This window comes from Zosterops lateralis, assembly GCF_965231275.1.
Source record: "Zosterops lateralis genome assembly, chromosome: 4".
Lineage (NCBI taxonomy): Eukaryota > Metazoa > Chordata > Aves > Passeriformes > Zosteropidae > Zosterops > Zosterops lateralis.
In genome coordinates this window covers 34,495,342-34,521,577 of record NC_139765.1, presented here as the reverse complement: position 1 = coordinate 34,521,577, position 26,236 = coordinate 34,495,342, and the positions used below count along the sequence as shown (strand labels likewise).

At 36.3% G+C, this 26,236-nt stretch overlaps 1 protein-coding gene across 2 annotated transcripts in view; it reads left to right on the top strand.

Annotated features, from left to right (window-relative positions):
• Positions 1 to 26,236, top strand: part of ACSS3 (acyl-CoA synthetase short chain family member 3) — a 66,851-nt gene extending 40,615 nt beyond the window's left edge. For both annotated transcript variants that reach the window (XM_083859056.1, XM_083859057.1), the window contains 7 exons: positions 6,479 to 6,574; positions 9,449 to 9,512; positions 19,179 to 19,260; positions 20,236 to 20,358; positions 24,822 to 24,921; positions 25,002 to 25,177; positions 25,442 to 26,236. In XM_083859056.1, the coding sequence (XP_083715182.1) occupies positions 6,479 to 6,574; positions 9,449 to 9,512; positions 19,179 to 19,260; positions 20,236 to 20,358; positions 24,822 to 24,921; positions 25,002 to 25,177; positions 25,442 to 25,507 (707 nt within the window). In that variant the 3' untranslated portion in view covers positions 25,508 to 26,236. The remainder of the gene's footprint in view (positions 1 to 6,478; positions 6,575 to 9,448; positions 9,513 to 19,178; positions 19,261 to 20,235; positions 20,359 to 24,821; positions 24,922 to 25,001; positions 25,178 to 25,441) is intronic.

The window sequence follows — 26,236 nt, the reverse complement described above, 5'->3', positions numbered from 1 at the left end:
AGGAGTGAAATGAAATACCAAGCAATGCATAAAAGAGTTTTTTGAAGTTTTGCTACTAGCCAGCTAAACCTTTTATTGTTTAGGATGACAGACGGTCTTTAATCTAATCTAATTGTATTTTATGTGTGAACTGGATTTAATATCATACTTCTTTCTGACACTTGATAAAACTGAATCAGGCTATCCTTAAGAATATATAATTCTTCAGATTCTTCAGTCCTTGCTGTCTTCTTGTGGATCCTCTCAGTTTTTTGTTGTAGTTTGCTGTGGTACTATGCTAAATATATTACTAAATGAGAATTTCAGTAAATAAGCTCTTTCATTAAATTTTACTTCATTTGATGACAACCTTAAATAAAATGAAGAGGAGATGAGTAAAATGGATAGGGAAGTTCAGAATATAATTATTGTAGCTCTGAGAGTAATTTTCACTAGCCTTTACTCTTAGAATGTGGTAAAGATCATGGCAAGGCAATATATACTAACAATGGAGGTGCAGCAGTGCTGTGGATTTTTGTGGTAGCATCACATATCATGCTGTGTTGGGATTATCCAAACTGTCCTTATCTGTGCCCTTTAATGCTCTGAGATAATAGTGGCCAAGTGTCATTTCCTTGTTTTAGTGTTGATGGATAATTAGCATCAGATTGTTTGTACTTAAATACCCAGCATCAGCCCATGTGTGCCTGTTCTTTTAACACATTAATAATATAACTTGTCATGCAGCACCCTGGAGTAGATCTCTTCTAGGGAAGCAATGAAGAAAGCAGCTTGACAAATTTAGGCCATGGATACTTCAGAGGCCTTGCTGAAGGCATGCAGAGCTGTGCTGTATGGAGGCTAAAGCAGTTATCTGAAATTTTCTTCCAACATCAGTAAGCTTAAGACTGAACTGGTGCTTGGGCTACCAACCTGCAGCATGACTATCTAGACACAGTTTGGGAGGGTTAACGGTGCTAAACCCAAGCTGTGAGTGAGGCTACTTACTGCTACTGCAGTTAGAGGCTTAGAAGCTTGCTTGATTTTTAGCAATAAAGGGCTGACTGGGAAACTGACTTCTTTGCTCTGCGCAGTGGTGTGCTGAAGGATGAAGGAAATGAGGTCTGGATGAATACTTGATGATATAGCCCCTGAATCTTTAGGACATTGCCACTGCATGCTATTTTTGTGATATGTTATATTTGGTTTTATTTTAAAGAAGCAGATTTTGAGTCCTGTAATTCATCTGTACTGTCATTTTCTGTTCCAGAATGCCCAGTTGTTGTTGCCATACTAGAAAGCATTTTGCTGTAACTTTACTGAATTCTTCATTCACCATTTCTGGCATAATTAAAATGAGCGCTGTGTGGAGGGAGCATATGGAGGGAGTCTCTTCAGAAGTACATTCTTGTGATGTGAATGGATTTGTAATGAGTTGCTGCCTAAGCTTTCCTGTTTCAGAGACCCTCTTTTCCATTTTATCAGTGCAGTCTTCTGTTGTAGTAATTCCTTTAATTCCCCACAACAAAAGTGACAGTTTTGCCAGAAGAATGGCTCAAAACAGCACAGCCACAGTGAGAATTTTGTGTATTATATTTATTGCATTCATTAATACGGCAATGTATGACAGTTGCTCCTTTTTCTTCTTTCCTTCTCCTACTACATAACAACTTCCTACGTATTTTGTATGCCTTTAGTGTCCCTCCATTGCATCCTAAAAAATTCAAAGCAGGCAGCTTTATGTTGCCCACTTAGTGTAGCCCAGCCTCAAATATTAATTTCAAAATGCAGTGTGTTTTGCCTAAGTATTTCCTACCAAAAAAGCCAATATTTCAGCAGCATGGCAGTCTATTATGTTGAGGAATATGAGACACCATCCAGAAATTATAATGTATCAGGAATGTAAGTGGCACAGAGTAAGTGGTAGATTTTCATCTTGAAAGTTCTGAGTTGTTACAAAACTGTTTATTTTGATTGAACTTGACTGTTGACTGTGAAAGTGCAAGAGATTTTTGACCACAAAAGCTACGAGCTCTTGCTTTGCATAATTTGCCAGAGCACAGCTTCTGCAAGGCAGATGGGTAGGTGGAAGCTTTCTGATAAATAAAGTCAGGCATACACTTACAGACTCCCCTTGCTATTCATAGGGGAGTGCACTTCCTGCTTCTGGATCAGCAGCATCTTCTCTGGCATAAGAATTCTTTTCCAAGGTGCAAGTGCAAAAAAGTGCATGTGTCAGACTACTCATTAGCTGTCCAATTTATACTGGATATTTCAATAACATTGAAATAGCTTTATAATGTTATCACTCACTCACTGCTAGAGTGGGACAAAACAAAGAAGGTCACATCTATGATTATTGGGGAGTATTTCTTTACATTAGTCCTTATCCTGAAAAGAAGCAGCATAAGGAGGGACTTGAGACACTTGAAGAGTGTTGATTTTAAGGCCATCTCTCAGTAACTCTATCTTCTCTGTCTCAATGAAGTGCTTTTCATTATTCTCAGAGGTACACCATATTGTTTTCATTATAACTCAGAGCAGATGTTGAATACATTTACCAGACTGGTTGTGAAACATTGTTCTTCCAGTATAAAATACTGCTCTAAATAGCTGTTTCATTGTCACATTGTAAGGTGTTATGCAGAAAGGAAATTGGTTTTATGATCTGGTTGTCCCTGAAAAGCCTTCCACAGCTGGAGGGCAAGCTAACTTGGTAGCTTAGGGAGTGGACATTTAATGTGCAAATGTTGGCAAAAGAGACTGTGAGACAGACCTACTGTTCTGTTCCTTGCATTAAAAATGGAAGTTCTTAAAGTCTCCAACATTGGAAATCTGTTTAAGTGCTGTGCATTAATTTCAGAGTCTCTTCAGCTATAAACAGATGAATGTCAGGTAAGGGATGTCTGTTGGTATATGCAGAAACCTGATTTAAGAGATAGGTGGAATAAATGTACGCTTGAAAAGTGTTATCCTTCTTCAGACTGTTACTGTTTCAACTTTTCAGACCTGAATCTTGTAACCTGCACATAGATCCTGACTTGAAATGTAAAGAAACTAACCTTAACTGAAACCAAAGATTCATAAGCAACTTAATTTATTGGAAATCTATAATAAAGGGCCACGCACTATTTTTATTACACATAATTGTTGAGGAAAATATCTCTTTAATACTTAAAATACTGTGTTCTTCTGAAGAGTGCTGATTTCTTTTCAGGAGGATTTTGAATTGAATTCCCCTTTCAACTCAGACTGTTTTCTTGGTGATGAAAAAAGCTGTCCTAGAAAGAGGCTGTTGTTTCCTAATAGGTTTGTGAAATTGATATTTCAATCCAGCATCCTCTTTGAAGGTTATATGTTGATTTCCTAAGAACTGTACAGCACAAAGCTTGATGCTGTCCTTTGACAGTACTCCTTTGTGAGTCTACATTGAAAGGGAATCTTTAGCATTCAGGAACAGTTAACCAAACACTAAGAGCAGATGCTTTTGGGATTCTCTCTCTGAATTGTTATCTGATCCAAGTACCAAAATCTCATTTTTTTTTTCATGTATATAAAAAGTCCTAGTGGCTTAGAGATTAGAGCACAGGGTAAATATGAAAATTATATATCTATTGATAATTGTAAAGACTTTTTCACAAAGTTTAAGAACTCATGATTCTCCAGAATGAATGGACTTTCATTCAGGCTTAGCTGCTGTTGTCCAAAAAGCAGGTTAAAAACCAGATGAATTAGTACACTGAAGTTTCCTTTCAAGTTTCTGTTGATTTCATTAGCAGTGTACTAGAGGGTCAGGCAAACCCAAACTAATTTTCAGGAATTCTTCCTCTCCTGTTAGGGTCTTTGGATAGAGACTCTTGATGAGAAATGGTTGTTAATTCCCAGTCCACACCAATGTTACTGGTGTATCAGGCTAACAGGGGTGCTGTGTTTCCTGTCTCTCAGTAGCAAATCTAATTTGTATGTTTTGGTGATAGGAGACTATTGTTCTTGCCTGATCTGTTGCAGTATGTTTTGTAGCTTTCACTTTGCAATATGTAAAGCAACATGTACGCTGTGCTACCGCATCTTCTAACACAGTCAAAAAAGAAACTGTCTGTTCTATTGTCTTTTCCAATTCACTGTTCCTTCTGTTCCAAGTAAAAGAGGAAAATTCTTCAGTATAAATACTATACATAAAATAAAGCTCCAAAACTGTTGAGTACATTTTGTTTTTTTCCACAACTTCTCAGTGTGATCACAGGTGAGGTATGGTAGATAGTTTTGATATTGTGTCACCACTGTAACTGTAGCCTGGATGTTCTGTGTGTTAGAAGAAAAGACTCCCCCATAATTGTGCAGGGAATTTGCATTAAATAGAAGATGGAAACAACAAAGCAAACTTTTTTTGCCTGTCTTTATTAGAATGGAGGGATGATAATTTTTATTCTGTGTCCCAGAGTTGTATTTAGGGCCTAGTTTAGCCCTGCTGTAAATGCTAAACTTTCAGCTACTTACTAACACCTACTGTAAAAACACTACAAGAGTTTGTTCTTGTTCTTGCTTCTTTAAGAACTTGAATAGTCACATAACAACTTCTGAAGTAGCAGATGAATGCTATGGAAGTTGAAAAAATCACAGTAAAAATATTTTAATTTCCTGATGTAAGCATACTGAAAACAGATTTGAACATACTGATCAGATATACACATACATCTACAGCTGGAGACAAACCTGCTTTATTTGCTGGGTGGCGTGGACTGTGAATTCCAGACCAAGTGACTTGAGACCTGAGACATCATCAGAATATTAAAGCCGTGTTTTTAAAGTAAAGCCTCATCCTGTGTTCCTGCTAATATCTAAAAACATCTACACTTTGCTTTCTGTGGCTCAGAGTTACAGCAGCATTTCAAAGTAATTTCTGTAGATTGTTTCTCTAGAGGGGAAGAATGAAGAGCAACTGGGCTTTTTTCAGTCTTAGACTCTCTGTTATATGACTTGATAGTATTTATTCTTCTTCTGTGTTAACAACTCTGGTAGTATAAAAGTGTTATATGGAATTAAGTATTTTAAGAAAGAGAGGAAGATGAGAGGGAAGGATTTCTAGCTGCCTAACTGGTGGGATAATTAGGGAGGTGTCAGCATTACTGGAAAGCATTGATGACAACTTTGTGACACAAGTAGTGGAGGATCCCATGGGGAGGATTGTGCTCCTCAGCCTTGTACTAACAAATCTTGTTGAAGATTTGAAAGCTGAGGGCAGCCTCGGCTGTAGTGACCATTGTGGAATTCATTAGAGGGCAAGGAGGAAACAGGGCAGCAAGACTGCAATCGTGAACTTCAGGAGAGCTAACCTCAACCTCTGAAGATCTTCTTGAAAGAATCCTGTGGGAACAGATCCTGCAGTGAAGAGGGTTCCAAGGGAACTGATTGATATTCAAGGATCACTTCCTTCAAGAATGATGCATCCTGATGAGCAAGAGATCAGGCAAGGGGAGAAGAGATCTATGTGGATGAATTAAGAGCTCCTGTCATTACTCAAGTGTGACCAGGAAATACACAGGAGATGGAAGCAGGATCAGGCCACTTGGAATGAATATAGAGAGATTGTCAGAGTAAGTAGAAATGAGACAAGAAAGTTAAAAAAGAACAACTGCTGGATTCTGCTCCTGGGATGGGGCAACCCTGGATGTACAGGCTGGGGAATAAGAAGTTGGAAAGCAGTGCCATGGAAAGAGACCTGGGGTTCCTGGTCAATGCAAGTTGAACATGAGTCAGCAGTGCCCTGGCAGCCAGGAGGGAGGAGTGTGTTCTGGAGTGCATCACCAGCTGGGCAAGGGAGGGGATTGTCCCCTCTGCACTGCACTGGGGCAGCCTCACCTGTACTGCTGGGGGCAGTTTTGGGTGCCACAATGTAAAAAGATAAAGCTGTTGGAAAGTGCCCCCAAAAGGGCTACAAAGGTGGTGAAGGGCTTTGAGGTGATGCTGTATGAGGAGCAGCTGAGGTCACTTGGTCTCTTCAGTCTGGAGGAGACTGAGGTGAGACATCACTGTGGCGTCCAGCTTCCTCACAAGGGGAAGTGGAGGGGCAGGTACCAATCTCTTCCCTCTCATGACAAGATTCAAGGGAATGGCATGAAGCTGACCCAAGAGAGGTTTAGACTGGATATTAGGACAAGGCTCTTCACCCAGAGGGTGCTTGGGCACTGGAACAGGCTCTCCAGGGTAGTGGTCACAGCACCAAGCCTGACAGATTTCAAGAAGTGTTTGGGCAATGTTCTCAGGCACACTGTTATTCCTGGGGTGTCCTGTGCAGGGCTTGGAGTTGGACTTTGATGATATCTAAGAGTCCCTTCCAACTCAGCATATTTTATGATTCCGTGAATTCTAAATCTTCTGTTGTTTGTGTAGGAATATTTTTTTTAAACTTTGATGTGCTGAGCATCAAAAAACTTAGAACTAGTAAACAGAATGGAACTAAACCCAACCTTAATTGCCGATATGTGTGTTCTCTTAATAGAATCTGGTTCTGCAATTACGGCTTCCTGCATTGGTTTGGGAAACTCTACAACACCTCCTCCTGGACAGGCAGGAAAACCAGTGCCAGGATATAATGGTGAGACTATGCTAAAAGGACATTGCTTAAATTCCTGACCGAGTGCTCCTTAATTGTCATATCTTGTAGCAAAAGAAAACTACAGCCTTATTAGGATATTTTCCTGCTTTTTTGTGTGTAGTGAAATGTGATTGTGAATAAAAATTCAGTGTTACCTTCAACAAAATTGATCAACTACTTCTGCCTTTGTTATATGAAAAGGCTAGCGCATACTTTGACACATTACTCATCTATATTTCTACACGTGCTTTTGCACTTCTGCACAACTTGAAAGAGTTGTTAAGTAAACTGTCTTTCAATACTTGTGGGGCATTTTCGTTTCCAGAGAGGAGAAATGGTAGGCTATGGATCAGCATGAAAAAGATGTGAGCACTCATTGTCTGGAAAGTATTTGCGTGTAGGAGTGCAACTAAAGGATTAAAAATGCAAAAGTATTTTAATACTGATTTTAACACAATTTTCAAGAATTACTTGAAATCTGAAAAATAATTACATTAAAGATCAAGTGGTCTTCAGGAAAAGTTCTCACGTCATTGGTGAGAAAGATTTAAGCTGTTTTTTTATTTTAATACATGGAAGTGGTGGTGAGCATTAAAAGAAAACAAACACCAAACAAATATTTTTAGCAGCTTTTGGTTTTGGCATTTACAGTCGTGGCATGAAGACAAGAAATAGCTTAAAAATAACATTAAAACAAAGCCATGAAGTTTCTCCAGAGTTCTAAGTAGGAAAGAGTGAAAGAATGTAATTCCATCACACATTATCAGATGATAGGACTAGGAAGAAATACGAGTAGCAAGAACATAAAATTTTCTGATGAGTATTTTGGAACATCAGGCCTAGTGTAAGTAAAGAACTTCTTGAAAGAGAATGATGGAAATGTCTTTAGCATACCTTATAAAGGAAACAAAAAATGAGCACTGAATTTCACTGAAAATTTATGGAATAATTTTACTTCTTTCAGTCTTTGACCAAATATGTCCTGTAATGCAGCTATTTACAAACTAGCGATTTTTAAAAATTACTCTATATTGGCTGCTGTCTTGCTGTCATCCACTTCTGTTTGATGTTGTTTTCCTGCTGTTACTGTATTTATTAGAGGAGATCCTTATGCCAGTTAGAAGATACTGTGGTTTTAGTTTCTACATGCAACTCTTAATGGCTGGTAAGGACATGCTGCAATGTAAAGAGAGAGCTGCAAGATCTACCTTTTTTAAAAACACATACAAACTCTTTCCTATTCCATATTGCTTAAAAAAAACCCAAACAAACTTTGATTTGTTGCTGATTTTTAAGGACAAAGGGAATCAAACTTATGATACTGAAGTGTAGTGGCACAAATGGCATTTGAAAGTGAGTCAATATACTATATTAATTTCTAGGTTTGTTGCCTTAAATCAGACATTATACTGTGCTTTTCCTTTGATCTACTTGAACCTTTGCAGATAACCAGTGCATTTTCAGACTGAAGCAGGTCACACATTTTGAAGAAATAAGTCAGTTCTTCAGTAATTCAGGAGTGAGCAGCATAGTATCTCGCTTGCCCAAATTTTTCTAAATTGAAATACACAGCTTGCAAGGAGAAGAATAATACTGGGATTGGTACCTTGGTGACACAGTTACAGTAAACTGATTAGATTTTACTTAGTATCATAAAAATAGGAGAGAAAACGCTGACAGCTACACAAGCAGGTGTTTGTAAAATTGGTCTTGTGTACTTACTTGTATCTGTGTGCTGAGCCATTGCTTCCAGCAGGCTCTTCAGTTACTTTAAAATTACCATCTTCGAAGGAGTAGCTTCAGCCAGAAGTAGTAAATTACAGGTGTTGGTGTTCTTTGAAGAGATATTACTCATATAAGTTTTAGCAGAGTTTTAGTCAGAAATCTGTCATCCACTTTTCCCCATATCCTCTGGACCTTGTAATATAGAATGTAAGATTATTTGTTGAGATTTAGATATTGCCATTGCTTTCATTGCTTGGGCAGGCTTCAAAAAGCATGTAATCTTTATCAGCCCAGTCTGTCGAAATCTTCCCTCCCTGTTTTTCTACGGTTTAGTTACTTCACCTTATGAAATTTCATTATCATAGGCCAAGCTGGTATCTGTCATTCCTTTCTTATGCCCACTCCTTGAGATGGAATGGATGGTCGTAGTAGCTTCATTTCCCAGATAACTGCACAAGAGGCTATTTCACATGATTTCCTCAGAAATCTCTATCGGGATATGATACTTTCACTGAAGGTGGTGGACCAGGGAAAAGACTTCATTTGGGAAGTCTGGATTCTGTCCTCTACTTTGAGCATTACCCTGCTGTGCAGCTTTGGGTAGTTCAGGAGTTACTTGATCTCTTTGTACTAGACTACAATGAATCTTGGTAGCTGAAGAGTATTTTTCTGAGACTCCTGAGAGCCTTTGGAAACCAGATATACTTATTTACTGCTAATAATATTTCTCACGTGAACTGGGTTAGAATTCAGTCATCCTGGTTGTTATTTCTTGTTCATGTTACCAACGTATTTTTTATTTATATTTGTCATGTATCTTAATGTCATTTGCTATGTGGAAGTTTAAATTTTCTAGTATGAAAGCTTCTTTTACTTTTTGGTTCTGTGTTTTTCCCTTTTGGGACTTTGTGCTATTTCTGCTTCCAAAACACAAGTATTATTTAAGACTTTTTGTACTTAAGGCTGAATGTTAATAAAGTCATGAGATTATCCAGTTTAGCATTCCCAAATGACTTAATTCCTTTTTTTGCTTAGTACATTGCCTTTCTGAAGTGTGACATAAGTTGATATTCATAAAGAAAAACACTTTCTTCCACCTAAAAATACACTACTAAACTTGAGTTTCCTTCCCATATTATTTTTTTACAGTCATGATTCTGGATGAAAATAAGAAACCAGTGAAGGCAAAGACTTTGGGAAATATTGTGGTAAAGTAAGAAAAATAAATATCTTACAGTTAAAAGAAACTTCCTACATGGGTTGATTGTCTTTTGACTGAAGTTTATATAAAAATCAGAATAATTGAAGTAATGAGGATTGAAAAGCATGTCTGTCTCTGATACTGGTACCAAACTCCCAGCATGTTTTATTTTCATTAATGTTGAAAATTTTCAGATGAAATTGTGTGAGTAAATGAATGTGGATTGGTGGGGTTTTTCTTAGACTACAGCAAATTTTACTGTTTTCATAATTGTCAGCGTTGGCACCGAATGATACCTTCCTCTTGTGATGTATGAGCAAGATACTGAATCATTCTCTTCACTATTTTATTTTTCAGTTTAGTGAAATAGTACAACAGTACAGATTGGTGTGCTTTGGCTTACAGATGTGATGCTGACTCTTCTTTCACTATCTCCTAATCCCAACTGATGCACCCTCTTAGAGGGAGAACGTGTATTTTCTGTTCTCTGTAAAAAAGGCAAGATGTCTCTGCGTGTGCTTTGCATGAAAGAGTGTTCATTTGTACCAGTACTTGGACAAAATACATACAGGAAAGGACTCCAGAGGGAAAAAAAAAAATCAAAATCCCTGCTGTGCATCATGTAGGTAATTTCTAGTACCATTTACCAGATTCCTGAAAGATGAGTTCCATAAACTCTAATATTTTTTTAAAGTACACCTTTCTAGGCACATTTCCTTAGATAAAAAGGCTTCTGTGTAGATCACCCTGTGGACATCAGTTACATTTATCTTGCCCGCTGCCTTTTCACTGTTGCCAGGACCTTTCCTTACTCCTGTAACATTCTATAGGCTACTTGCTCTTTACAGCCTATGCAGGCTCTGTGTTCTGGATGTTTTACAGGCTTTCAGGCAAATGGCATTTTCCTCAAACAGGTTTCTTTTTTTTTTTTTTCCTCAGAGAGAGGCACCTGCTTTCTGATGAATGTGGTAGCTGTAACTACTGTTTTTTTTCAGTCACAGAAAATAGCTTCAGCTCTGAATACTTTCTAACTGTGAGCAAATACAAGTCCCTAAGGAAACGTATTCATCCATTTCTTATGTGGTAGATTTTTGGAGAGTTGTGGTAGCTCAGTCTTCACGCTTGCATAGATGAATGAAAAGAAATACAAAGATTAGTATTAACCTTCAGTGAACTTGAAAATCTTTCCAAAGCTGAAGCGTTGGGACAGATGTACCAATTTTGATGAATTTTTAGTGCAGTTAGCTGAGGATTGCAGTTGGCTGAGGCACACAAGCTTGGGGGCAAGAGACAGGAGCTGGAGCTGCAGATGTGCAGCACTGACAGTGTGGGTGGGCTGGTGCAGTGCTTGCATGGGAAGTGGAGTTACCAAGGCGGGGAGACTTTTTATTCAGCTGTACAACTGATCTAATTCAACTTAGACCCCTGTGGAGACTAGAGTAGTATCACATGAACTTACTGTACTATGTGATACAGATGTGTGTTTTCAGGATGAAGTCTATACCCTGCCTCATTCTCAGCATCTTCAGCTAAGCCATCAGGACACAGACATGTAGGTTTAACTTCCCCGAGTCAGCAGACTCATATTTAGGTGTAGTTTTCTTGTGACACATATAAGATTGTGCACTCCATTGTTGATTATGTGCATTCATTCCATTACCAAGCACAAATACTTAAAATTGCTCCAACCTTTTATAGACTTTGGCTTGCAGTATTGGTAACCCAACGCAGGGTGGAAAACTGTCTTTGAAAGCTCTCACCTCTGTAGTGCCTCAAGCCATAATAAAACAGGCTTGTAATCAACAGAGAGAGAAAGAAATTTTGTAAGAATATTGATCCTATCTGCTTAGATATTCAGATTAGTTATTATTATTCATTATATTATTCATGCCTACTTATCCAACTAGGATGGAATAAATCACCTTCCAGATGTGTTTGTGTCTCTCCAGTGCCTGCAGGAATGGCACGGTTGGCTTAGGGTAGGTATTTATTCTTACCTACCAAAAGAGGAGTGGAATGAACTCTGCCTTTAGCAACTCTGCCAAACAAGTTGAAAGATAGACTAACAGGTCGTGTTGGAATATGTTGTATGCATTTTTGAATTTTACTCTCTTTAAGTGCCTGACAGGGGTGATATTAACATATTAGAAGATTCTGTTTGGGGTTAGTGTCTACTTCTTCTAGCCAGAATTTCTCTTTCCTAATGTTGCCCCTCATTTAGATGTTTTCTCAATGGATTACAAATATGTTAATATATTTATTTTTTGTTGTTGTATTTCTTTTATTTTGCTCGGCATGACTTTTGCTGCAATCAAATAAATTGATAATGAAAAGGGAGAATTTTTTTTAGCTTTTTTTTGGCTATGTATCACTCAAGAAAGTGCAATTACACGGGGATACTATTATTTTATCATGTCCGTGTTTTTTGTATTTTTTATTTTATTTCTTAATTAAAGCAAGGTTTCATGAAGTTCTCCTTCAAAAATGCCATTTCTCTCCTCAGCAGTCTTCTACTTGTACAGACCCTTTAAAATAGTGAGGGTGATCCTTGTTACTTGAAGTTTTTGTTTGTCAGCCCAGACCATGTGCCCCTGCAGCTGGAAGAAAACGGGGAATTCCGGATAGTTCTGAATATTATTCTGTCATACACTCAGCAGTAAAATGTGAAAAAATAAGGGTTTGCTTCACCAGTAGCATAGGTGAGTTAAGAAATATTCTTCAGTATTTTGAGAGGAGTGATCCCAGACCAACTCCTGGTAAACACTATTTGCGGCTGCTTGAGCCTGCAGTTTTCCTCAGTACAGTACTTAAAATATCTATTCTTACAGCAGATCTTCAAATTTTAATTTCATCCTGCAGAAGTCAGATAATCTTGAAAGGTATTTCTTACATCTAATCTTCCAACTTGCTGCCCCAAGTATGTTCTTGTCTTTACCTTTCTGCCAACTGATACCTGTTTTTTTGTGTGTTTGTTTTTTTTTTTTTTTTTTTTTTTTTTTTCTCCATATAACCATCATCTCTGCACTTTTATCCAAGATTATTCTTGGATAAAAACCTCTTATACATACTAGTTTGCCTGGACAATGCAATAATATTTCTGATTTCACAAGTCTTTCAGGATAAAGTAATTGAAAGCAGTGTCACAACATTTGTGACAGAAAGACAAGGGAAAATAAAAGTAATTGCAGATCATGAGAGTGGGCTTGTATTAATTTTTTTAAAATTTATATGTATTTTTTTCTGAGCTAGAATTTTTGGACATAAAAGATTTTGAGAATTTATTCTGAAGTGAAAATAATAGCAGCAATGACCTCCATTTCTATTAACAAGAGTAGTCTGGTTTAGTGACACACTTCTGCTTGCATTGTTCTTGCCTGCTTGTAATTAATACACTTGAAAATGTGTATGTATATATGTAATTTTGATTAGCCATAAGAATTTTCCAGGTTGTCTGTTGTTTTAAGCAACATTAACAAAAAGAGAAATCCCATGTCAATTCCAGTTTTCAACTTGTACATTGAAAATATTTGTACCTTGAAAATATTGCAAAGCCATTATGTTTATTTTTTCAAAGCAGTCATCAGCACTGTCTCATTAGCTAGCATTATTCTTTATATTCACCCACAACATGACTACATTTACTTTTTCCTCTTTCTTACCAGGGAATAGTGACTGCCAGTAAATTTGCTGCTAGACCCTAGTTACACTTCCCCTAGTGTTTGTATAGTTAATATTGTACCATAATAATGGAGTTTTGCAGTTGAAGTATTTACAAGTTTGCTTTAGCAATCTCCACTGCGTGCAATCACATAAATATGTTCCGTAGTCAGCAGGAGGTGAGACAAGGTAGTAGCACCATACAGTGATTCTGAGAGGCCTTAGTTGCATTCATTGGTTTAATTGCATTTAAGAAATGTGGCTGTGTGAGAGGCTCTGTAAACTACTAATGTTGTGGATTTTTTATTTTTTTTTTAATTTAGAATTAGTGAAGAGAGAGGAAGAAAAGTCAAAATGTTCTAAGAGTAGAAAATATTTTGAATGATGACCCACTCCATTGTATCGAGTACAATCTTGTAAACTTTATGTACAGTGCTGTAAGAAGTAAAATACGTTTGAAAATATTTATTCATGATTAATTTTAAATAGTCAATATTTATTAAAAAATAGTAATGATAAATTCACAGGTTTTTATGATTATACATTGTGAGTTAGCCAAAGAGAAACATGACTGTACTTCCAAAGCAAGTACCTTAGAGTAAATATCCTTTAGTGGAAGAGGTGTTATTCAAAGTAAGCAACCCATTGACAGTTTTCCTATTTGTGGTAATATATTCAATATTTATACATTATTTAACAAGCAAATAAATGTTCAATAGAAAGCTTACTCATTCAGTATGTCTTACAATGCTTTAAATAGAAAGTATCTGTGTGGAAGGATGAAGCAACCTGAAGCCAGGATGGTAATCATTAAAATGCTCAATAGAATGCTAACCAAGAGAGCTTAAAAGAAAGAAAAAGGAAAGAAAAAGATGCAATTTTTTGCAGCACCGTGTAGTACCTTGGTATTTCATTAAAAAGACTGAAGTAAGGTCTTGATGAGTTAACATTCGGGCTGGGATACACCCATGGGAAAAGTCACAGCTCTCTCTGTGCACTCGCACTGGAAGAAAAGGAGGCAATGACAATGTATGTTCTTGTAAGCAAGGGCTATACAGCAAGGTAAAATGAAAATTTGCTAGATGAAAGGCCCTAGAAAGCAGTGACTTTCAAAGGGGCTTTTTATGTTACAGTGGATAAACCTCTGGCTACACAGGATCTTTGAAAGGTAGCTGCTAGTGTAACTAATCCAGCAATATGACTCGTTGTTATTCAGTAGGGAAACTGAAAAGGAGCCAACATTACTGTCACTGGATGTAATGTTAGTGCATCCATTGATGCATTATGCTTGGTTCTTATGTCTGTATTTCAAAAGACAATTGAGAAAGTGACTGGATTTGGGGGAAAATATGAATGAGAGTGACCTGAGTGCTGGAATCCATGTGGTTTAAAAACCTGTGGTATGTAATTCACCCAAGATCAGTAAAATAGTAACTTTTTCAAGGCCAGGAAATACTCTGAGGACAAAATAATCTCTGAAAGATGACTATTTAATCTAGCATAAAGAAATTGGAAGCTGAAGTTAGATGCATTCAGATGAGAAATAAAACAGTTTCAGCAGTGAAAGTATTATGACATTGGAATAAATTCTTGGGAGTATGGTAGTTTACTTCAATAGTTTTAGGTCTAACCTGGAAATCTATTTTAACCAAAAGTTGTGGGGTTGAGGCAGGATTTAGTAGATGGCATCTTTCAGCCTGTGTTATATGGAAGGTCAGTTTAAATAAAGAACCTGTGCAAAAGATTTGTCTTCCTAACAGCTTTCTACATATTTATCGGCTTTGTCTATCCCTTTACAGATGAAACAATAAGTATGTCTTCCAATGTCAGAGCAGTTAGTCCAAAGATGTTTTTCTCGCAAATCTGTCTGACTACATGTAAATACCATTTGAACTTCCCTTCCTTTGAATTTTTTCCAAGCACTGTCACTAGTTTTTGATGGATTTTTCTCTTTTCCCAGTAAAAATCCACACTGAGATCAACTACTTTTGACTCCTTTCAGCTAACTAAAGTAGTATTTCACACAGATTGATGAATGTTCAAGATCCTCTACTCTTCTCCACTCTTTTTCCTGTGTTGTTCCTAGAGACTGAAAAAGCTTCCAGATGCTTTTCAAACTTGCAATCAAAAATTTTTATAAGAGTTATGTTTATGCACAAGACTGCATAAATGCTGAGTAATAATTATAGTTGCCAGTCAAGATTATTTTATTCCATTCAAAAGCCCAAACTCATTTAACAGTGGCTTACATTTGATTTGACTGGCTGTAATGAATAGCCTCTGAGTATCATTGCCTACCATAAAATAAAAGGATGTATTTTCTGAATTCCAGCAAGATAACATCTCCAATAATTTTTTATTTAATTTCAAAAATCTGCTTTCCTGTACAAATTCTCTTTGGAGTTCTGTCTAAAGTTGCTTGGTTCCATTAACAAGGAATCTTACACCATCTTGATGAGTGGCATTCTGAAGGATGTGCAATGTGGGAGTCAGATTTCTTGGGCTAAGCTAAAGGTGGACTGTTCTGAAAGGTCTACCACCGCTGTATGAAAAAATAAATGAACTGTGAAATTCTTAAAAATTTTAAATTCTTAAAAAAACAAATAATGATTGTAATTTAAAATTCTGTACCAGAAAACAGTTACTGTTAAAGTACTTCAGAGTTTGTGGTGCTGTCAAGCTCATTCATCTTAGTCTCTCCAATTTATAATGAAATTACCTGCTTATCTTTGTAAAATGTAACCAGAATGAATCTTTGTTAAATGAATCCATATGATATAAATCATTAATTTACACAGTTTGCCTGGTTTCCTTGATGCTGTTTTAAATGTATTCAACTTTTAAATGAAAAATAGGCCTGAATCTATATTCTTGTACTTCAGCAATTTTAATCTTACTTTGACTGGAATAAATGGAGAATAGCATAATTTGTACTGCTGTTATTATGCTGGTAATAGATAACTACAGAAATACAGTAAACATGTCCCAAAGAGAAACCAAGCAAAGCAACTTCTTTGTATATCGTAAAAATGATAATGAAGGAACCTGCCTACTCCTGTCTTGGCCTTCTGTGATCTGTCCCTTGTAAAAGGAGAGCAGGACCGTCTGAGGGGCAGTCATGCTTACTTATGCATCCCTGACATTTTTAATCAATATATTTCTTAGTACAAATATCGCCAAAAGATCTTGACTATCAGTTTTTAGAGAAGGAAGCAACAATTTTTAAATGCTGAGTTATTGTGGGTGTGTGTTACATTTTCTAAGGAAAAAAGACCCAAATCAAAAATCTTGATATGTTTCTTTTTCATCAACCTCTCTTAAATGGAGGGGTTGATAAAAACAAGAAATGGCTGGTTCAGGTTACTGTTATTTTTGGACAGTCTCATTGTCTCTCTTCTGGCTCCTTGCATGTACTTATGATCCAGTTCTGCTTCCTTTGGAATTTATGGCAGCATTCCCACTGGCAGCAGTGGTTTGAAGGTATATTTGGCTCTGGACATTTTAATTCTGATGTCCTGAAAAAATTTCAATACACATAATGATGTTCTGGTGAGCTGAATTCCACCATTATTAATTTGCATTTGCACAGAACCTAGAAATTCTACTCAGTCATGATTCCAAGAACTCTGCTCTCATCAAACAATTGTATGTGCTCATTGCTCTGAAATTACTGTGCCTGAAAGATTGACACATGGAAGAGGGAATTCACTTTTGCATAGTGGATGAATGGGGTTCTAACTGCAAATAATCTTTCACAGAAAGCCATGGAAGCACATTTTCAGGTGTAAATATGTACATATTTATGTACATAATATGTGGTCTGTATTGTGCTATGATATGTGCTGCAGAGGTACCTGTGGTAACCACTAATTTACGGAGTCTGGTTTCCACAGACTCACAAAATATACTCTGTGGATGTGTTTATCAATACACTTTTCCTAAAAAACCCAACAAACAAGCAAAAAAACCCTCACCAAACTAGAACATGAGACACTCCTGGTCTCCCTATCTGAAAAAAGAAGTCCAAATAAGGACAAGAAGACCAAATCGTGAAAGTGAGGGTTGTATTTTTGATGATATGTTCCACACTTCTCTGTTTAGATTTTTAAACAATGACAGAAAGGAAAATGCTTTTCTAATTTCAGCAATAAAACTGTTTTTTCTATTCAGTGACTAACTGCAAACTACTGAATAGAGCTGTGGGGAAATTAAGGACTTTATCGATATGAATTGTTCTTTCTCTCCCATCACAAAGATGTTTCAGACTGCTAAATAAATTTTGGAAAATTTGCAGCAACTGAGGTGGTTATGAATTGCTGTACTATTAGCAACCAGGCAACAACCATAGTAACTGCCATTCTCTGGTGGCTTTTCTTGACTCTAAACAACAGATTTTTTTTTTTTCTCTTTTAAATGCATGCATACACAAACACCAGGATCAATATATTGTTTTTCTAATCTTTTTTTCCAAAGCAAACACTCCACGGGTCATGTTTTTATATCACAGAGTCACTAACTAAGCTTCAAGGGCTTAAAATAGGGCAGTGAATTTCTCCCAGATGGGCAGAAACCAACCTGCCCTCCTGGGTAACTACCTGGGAAGTGTCTTGGCATTTCTGGCCATACCTTCACCATACTTTCAAGGAAGGTGATGTTTGGGATGTGTTGAGCCAGAACCCTCAGAGAAAAGGCACTAATATTTATAGTAGTATATTCTATTGTGCTAGCTGACCTGAATTAAGCTGAAAAAAACTAGGATTGTAGAAAATCAGGCATTCAAATCATTACTGGATGGTATGACCTTTTCAATGTAGTTTGTACTGTTTTTACCATAGCTAGGATTTTTTTAAAGTGTGTTTGTCTCTGTCTATCTCTTTATATATAAAACTATAACTATAAATATTCTTTTTGTAAATGTAATATTAGAAATGTACATATCACAGAGCTGGTGGCACCTGTTCTTGTGACTGACCATCATAGGAGACTTGTAATGCTACAAAGAACTGTTTCACTGCTAGAGATGTTACCTTCTGGTATCAGCAGAAATTAAAATACCTCTGGCTAAATATTTGCTAGTTAGTAATGCTGGCATATGCTAGTAAAATCTGTATTGTGCATTTATTATTTTATCTTAAATAAATATGTTTACATGCTCGTTCTCGCTCTGTTATTAGGGGTAAATTTTGTAAAACTTGTATTGATATACCTGAACATATGTCTCTCAGGCAGTTAAAGAAGTATTTGTTTGACCCTGTCAGAGCTTTAAAGAAAGAAACAAGTACTTTTTTTAGCTGAGGCTTCTGCAGCTTCTCTTCTGATAGAGATATATGTGAAGTGTCCCTTATTTTCTCATGCCCATATCATTGACTGAAAAGGGGTATTTAGTATGTATTCAAAACTCATTAAGTACAATTATTTTAGAAAGTTCTAATAGTGACTAGTATCAGTATACTTTCACAGAACTTCTCCAGTGTTTCCAATGGTATTATGCACACTTTAAACAGAAAAGCATTTTTATTCAGGTTGTCAGGATTGAAGTCCTTTGAGTTTTATCTTTTTACAGAAACTGAAGATTTGTGTGTCTGATAATTCATCTGTCTATGCATGTGTGAGTGTGTAGGGATGTTAGAGAAAGAGAGACCTGTAATAATACAGTTGCCTGTATAATAGTATATATGCAAAAAATTTGGACAAACACTTAATTCTTAGAAATGTCAAAAGCTAAATACTGTTAACATATTTATAGTGCAGTATATAGTATTTACTAGACCAAGTATCATTTTACTGAGGTGTTTGTATTATATAAAAGGTAAGGTCTGGGTACTGTGCAGAGCTATATACATATGATTACAATAATATATAGTCTTTTTTATCAGTTACCAGCATAATATTAAGCTGAACTGTCTTCTGATCATGTAGACAATGATTATTTATCTGAAAACAGAGTATGAATGGAGAGCATGTGTTGTATTTGCTATATCTGTTTTTCTTACTACTTCTCTCTGCTTTTTTCAATTTAAGGTTGCCTTTGCCTCCTGGAGCATTCTCAGGTCTTTGGGAAAATCAAGAAACATTTCAGAAGTTATATTTCCAAAAATTTCCCGTAAGAATTATGAAATCAATTATTTAGACTTCTGGTAATGCTTCAGAACTGTATGATAATAGATTTAACCTGGGAAACAGTTTATCATAAGTTGTCATAATTTCATTGAAGATCTTTGATATATGTATATTTAATTAAAACCATTTCAAGATAAATCCTTTTTCAACTATAATTTCAGCTCTTAAGTATCCTACTGTTTTTTTTTTAAGATTTGAAACAGAAGAAGTAAACCATAAACTTCTGAGCCAAAACGTAATTTAATCTAAGATACAAACCTGCAACCCTACACTAGCACAGCTTCAAATACACTCCTCCTGTTGGCATGTAGCCATGCTAACTTGGTATCACTCCAAAACACACACTCGTCCACTGTGCATCTGAATACACCAGAGGCTCTTTGCTGCATTAGTTATGTTTCTTTGTCAGATAAACTATCCAAGGATTGACTTACTTCTTCCTTTGTAGAAATAGGTAGATTGGCCCTATACAAATGTTAAAAATGGAAGATTTGGCTCATTGAAAGTAAATGAGTGAATTGGTCACGCAATTTATTTTTAGTGTGCAATTGCATCATGATAACATTGTATGTTTGGATACAGCAAACAGGAGTATCTTTAGGAGCAATTTGACAGCTGTAATTATATTGCAGCAATTCCATGCTCCTTGTGTAGATCCAGGCAACATCCTTCTCCAAGCTGTCAGGGATCAAAGTAAGCAGAGTTGGAAAAAAGTCAAGGTTTGTCTATTTTTTTCTCTTCTGTATTAATAAAGACAACAAAACATTTCTGGAAAGGGAGCTGCACAGGATAATATGATATAAAAATGATGACAAATATTACAGAATTAAATCTTTCAAGCACCAAAAGCATATATAATTTGAAACAGTCTTTTTTTTGTAATTTTTGGGTTTTATGGTAAATTAATGATTATTCCTAGTACTCTTTCTGACTTTATTTTTCATTGTGTTGTATTTAGGGATATTATGATACTATGGATGCTGGTTATATGGATGAAGATGGCTATCTGTATGTTCTGTCTCGAGCTGATGATGTGATCAATGTTGCTGGACACAGAATTTCAGCAGGTGCGATTGAAGAGGTTAGCATTGCCTGACAACAAAATAGAAGAGTGAGAGGTCAATAAAGCAAGCTTTATTGATCCCACATTTCATCACATCTCACATCTCAAAATCTTGCACAGAAAATGAGAATCTCATTTTCTTTCTCCTTATTTTGTTTGCATTTCCATTTTGCATTACCCAAAAAACGTTTCCTGTTTCAGGTTCTTCCTATTAACATGCTTTCCAGAAACATAACAAATTTAGTCAGTAATAAGCAGTTTGTACCATGGGATTGGTAAGGCAGGCATGATTTGGTATTTGAAGGTGGAGTTGAGGGGCAGTGTGGTAGGGTGGGAAGCATACCTTTTAGGTCCAATAACGTATTTATGTGGGAATACATTAGCATAGTGTAGTGCCAGTGTGACTGGTAGTTTCACCAGTTACTGTAGTTACTTGGGAGTAGAAACTTTTTACTTTTATTCCTAGAATACAATTCTCAGTGTTGGCTGACTTTTTTTCCCAGAGATTCACATTCAGTGCTTTTTCTTGATTGGAAAACTTCACAGTTTTTTGACAGCTGTTTTGTCTTTTATTGTATGAGCAAGTGCTAAATGAACAATGAAAATTCCTGTAAAAAATCCTGCTGTTAAATTGAAAGTCATTAATGTAATTACCCATGCAACTCAAAAAAGTTGAAAATAGTGAATTTCATAATAGTGTCTGAATTTCATATAATTGTTCACTCACCTTTCTGGAGTCACTGTGATTGATTGCCAGTTACAAATTTCCCTGATGATATATCAGTTGCTTATTCAGGGAGTATAGAACAAGGTGTGCTAGGCACGTACAAAAGAAAAATATGCTTTTAGGAACTCTGAATTTAACTGTTCACTGAATCGGAAACTAATCTGTGAGTCATTTTTTGGTTTATAATGTCTGTTCGTCTAGTGACTATTTTATTTTGAAGGCTAGAAAACTTAGAAGAGAATAGAAGAAATTCTGATTACACAGAAGTGAATAAGTTCACATAAACATTAATCCATCAAGGATTGGTCAGCCAAGGAGCTGAAACAGCTGCTGCCCTGACTTGGGTCTATGGAGATATAAAGTCTGCTTAAACCTCTTTCCCTCAGAAGTAGTTTTTTTGTGTTGCCTTACTAAAGCACAGCAGGAATCTCATCTCTTCCCCCTTACTGCTCTACTACTCATGGGCTGAGCTGGGCATTTTCTTTGCTTCATCCTGAGTCTGAAGCTGCAGTAACAAATGATTAATTGAAGCACCTCCTCTGCTGTATTGCCTTTAGATCCATCATATGGAGCTCAGCCTCTCTGTTTTTCTCCCTGCTAGTTAGGTCTTCCCCCTAGAAACATAATGTTCCATCACTGTGACATTCTAGAAGCTTTTCTATTCACCTTTTGAACAAAGCTAAAAACCAAGAGTGATGCATTCACAGTTAATGCATGCATGGCAAATTGCAAGTTAAATGGGAAAGTATTAAGCAGACCACAATTAGCTCCTTAGTAAGATCAGTAAATACAGAATTAGAGGTCCATTGAATCACCGTGTAATTGACAGTCACCTTGCTGAGCAAGTATGTTATCTACATTTACATTATATAGCTGCATTACAAGTTTAACAAGTTTGTCCTTAGTACTTTGACTAAGTGTTTTAGCTCTGTTATGGTCCACACAATTAGTTCCTTTGTCTAATGTATCTCTTAAGACTATTGGAGCTCCATGTTTACTGCAATGCAGTAGATGTTACAGTTTACTTGGCCAATCAGTGAATGGTGGCCATTATGGGAACTTCATCTTGTGTGTTGATCCACCCCTCTCTTTGGTCTGTAAATCTCTACCGTCCTCTCTTGCCCCTTTCTGAGGGGGGAAAAAAAACACCAACACCAAAACTTAATCAAATCTTGACTATGTGAGGCAACAGACTTGAAACTGAGAACTGAGGAATTTATCATGAGAAATCCCTTTCCTCTGATCACGACATTTCTGTCTGCTGCCACATTTGTCATCCATCCTTTTGCCCAGTATCATACTAGGAAAACCATTTCACTTCCTCAGGTTTTTTTATTGCTTTTAAATATTTTTTAAATGTGCTGTTTCTTCTTCTTTTCAGTTATTTTACAAAGTTCAATAGTTTTAAAATTAGTATTTACTAATTACTGATTTCAGTCATTTGAAGTTAGCATTTGAAAAGTTAAAGGCATATTGATAAAACTTTGGATAGACTGAAGAAAAATACTACAATAACTACACTATTCCAGCTAACCATAAGACTTACAAATAAGTGACAGACAGGAATGACATAAACAAGGTACAACAAAACAATCTGGCAACATTTATGTTTCCACCTTAGGAGTCCTGCTGATGCCTGGTAGGTAATTATGATATTTGATGGTAATGCTGATTTACTGTAGTTTTTCTCTGTTCCTATGGAAAACAGTATTTACTATGGTTGTAGACTTAATAGTCTACTTTTCTGTAATTCATTGTCTTTTTCTATCCCATTTTTGGTTTGTTGTTTGTTTTTTTGTTGTTGTTACATATGCCTATCAGGTTTCTCTGGCCACAGTTAAGAAGTTAGAGCAGGAAAAAAAGGATATTTATAGCAGGAAATGGAATGTGTTACAGAGCCTCTGGCCTGTAAGTGACCAAAGTGCATTAAGTGTATGTATGTGATGCATTGAAACCCTGCAGGGATTTGGACTTGCATAAGATTAATTCCTATATGGTTTGTCAGGGTGGATACAATGACTTTTGGACAAAGTAGGCTGCACCTGAATTTAAATTCATTTGTGTATAGTCAGCTTTTTAAAGCAGGGTCTTCTGCCCTTCTAATTCTGGGATAAGCCCAGTGTGCTCTTCTGTATTTAGCTTGTGCACATCCTATCTAATTCCTTTGAAAAATAATCCTTTGAAAAATAAACAGTTTCAAAAGCTGTGCATAAATAGTCATGCTTCTGTACTATGATAGAGGATCCATCTACTGTTAAGTCAGTGTTTTCCATTTGCCTTTTTTCTGGCATGGGACATTTCTAGGATCATAGTTTGTGAAATGAGTATAGCTTTCAACAAAGTGTGCTAGAAACACATTGAGCTGATTTATTTTGCTAAAAACTGATTGCTGTATGTTGTACTGACCATGACACATGGAGTCACTTTCTCCTTCCTCTTTTGACTATAAAGACTAAGGATGGTGAAATCTGTTTTGAAGATGGGTTATCATAGACCCTTTGAATTGTTCCTTCCCATCAGTTTCATAAACAGGTCATACAAAAGCCTCCCTGTTGTTAATTGGAACAACAGTGATTCAGCTTTCCATTCTTTTAGGAGTTTTTTACTATCTTCTTTGTAGTTTTCCTGTCATTCTCATTCTCGCACCATTTTTTGAGTACCAATGCAGATGTGGTATTCCTACTTAATAAAAAAAACCCCAAAGTGCCTTTATTCCAAAAACTTAGTCATCCCACTACCTTTGATTTTGGCAACACAGTATGTGAAGTTCAGTTACTAGCAAGCACATAGCCCTTGTATGCACAGATAAATTAACAAGCACAATCACATTATGTGGCTTCTGTGTAGGGTCAGGTTAGGTCCTCTTTGTGGTCCAAACCAGAGGAAGTGAGAGCAGTTGACAGCAAAATGCCCCAAGGTGCATTGAAAAGAGCCAGTTCCTTTGAAGAGGATTCATGACTGCTGGCATCTTAAGGCCAGCTTTGTCCCAGACTTGGTAACATACATCTTGGTATGTACTGAGACATCTTAGTGACTGTTTTCCTGGAAGTGAGTACCTCAGCTGGCTAATTGGAAGCTTACTTAAAGAAGCTTTTCTTTACCTAAAAAGAGTTTGATATATGCTATCAATGTGATGTTGTGTAAACATGTAGCAGCAAGGAGGGAGCTCTGGTGCAATTCCCTTTATCTCAGGAAGGTGAGACCTAATGTTTCCAAGAGAGTGAACTGAGCTAGGCTGGGTGCAAGCTGAGGCTGGGCATGTATTTGGTCTTGGTTGAAACTATGCATTTACAGCAACAAAGAATGAAAAAATAAAGAGTCAGAGAAAATGAACCAATAGGAATTTATAAGTCTGTAGTAGGAGTGCTCCTGTGGTTTTGGTCCTTACTCCCTGCATTTAAGCCCCAGGTTACTCATAATGTTAAACAAATTATATTTGTTCCAGCAGAGATCTCACTAACAAAACCAAAGATATAATACTCTCACAAAGCTGTAAGGAAACCTGTGGTTTGTTCAATATTTCTATTTTGTGCTGCTAATTTTTTTTATTTCTTCTGTTCATTTGAAAAGCATATGTGAATATATATGAAAATATATACACACGAACATCTTCAACACATGTAATTGGAATCCTGAGATGTACTGATCTTTTGCTATCAAAATATAGGAAAAAGTCTATGTATTTTGTTCATACCATTTTTTTCACTGAAGTGTTATCTGTTAGTTCAGTTTAGTTTTCTTTTCCATCTTTCAGTGTATTCTCTTCCATCCCGCTGTGGCAGACTGTGCTGTTGTGGGCCAGGAGGATCCTTTAAAAGGACATGTCCCATTTGCACTGTGTGTCCTGAGACAAGGTGAGAGCTCACTGATAACTGATGTCACTAACACTTGGAAAAGTCTCAGAAAAGATAAAGGATTTTACCTTCTTCACTAGGTATAAAGACACAGGAGAGTAAGATTTTGGAAGAGATTGTTGAGCGAGTTCGGACCAACATTGGTCCAGTAGCAGCGTTCCAGAAGGGGATGTTTGTGACACAGCTCCCGAAAACACGCTCTGGCAAGATTCCACGTTCTGCTCTTTCTGCACTCATCAGTGGAAAGCCATACAAGGTAATTTAGAAATGTTTGCTTCAATGAATTAGGCACACATCCACATCCAAAGGCACAACATGGTGGTTTTGATTCTCTTGACTGTTCTGTCCAGAACTTTTTGTAGTATTTTATGTTTTATTTCTATTGCAGATTATCCAAAAGATTTTCATGTTTCAGAGCTTTCCAGATACTTTTTTCTTGATTACTTCTGAAGTATAAATTTAGAAGAATCTCTGAATGAAATTATGTACTATCATATGCTACTGTATTCTGTCTTTTCAGATAACACCAACCATTGAAGATGCTAGTGTGTTTAAACACATTGAAGAACTGCTAAAGAAAAATTAAATAGGATAATATATAATAACAAGCATTTCAGTTATTCAACTATACAAAGAAACTTTTTTTTTGTTAAGAATGCCACATTTTAAAAACAAGTAATGATTTGGGGCTAAATGCTTTTGCTGCAGAAACATTACTGTGTTTTTTCACCATATTGCCAAAGCCACTGGTACATAGTAAAATGTCTGCATGCTGTCGATATATGCTGGTTATTAAGATAGCTAAGAATTGCTAATAGAATTATTATAGAATTATATATACATTGCTATAGTCTTAAATGGAAGGAGTCATTGGATTATTCATCTTATATGGTGTCATGTAACCTTACATTTCAATCAGTTATTTTATAATGTGACCAATAACTTTTGTTTGGCTAAAGCACTTTACAAAAGGTTAAGCATGAACACAGGACAGCAAAAAAAGAATTGGATTGTGAAAATTGTCACAGACATAAATTGTTCTTACTTGTAAATTATAAGCTCCTGTCCTTTAGATTTTTCTAAAATTAAATTTTTTAAGATCAATTATCTTAATTCCATTTTCTTTATTTTCCTAAGTCTTTCTGCTATAAATTAGATTTCTAAAACTGTTTTTACTCAGTAACTTTCTGAAGAGTCTTTTTTGTAAAATGATAAATAATTTCTGGCTTTTAATTCTGTGGAAATCTTGATTTGTCCACAGTAATATTCAGAAAACTCCATGTATATTAAATAAAGCAGGCATTTACCCTTTGCA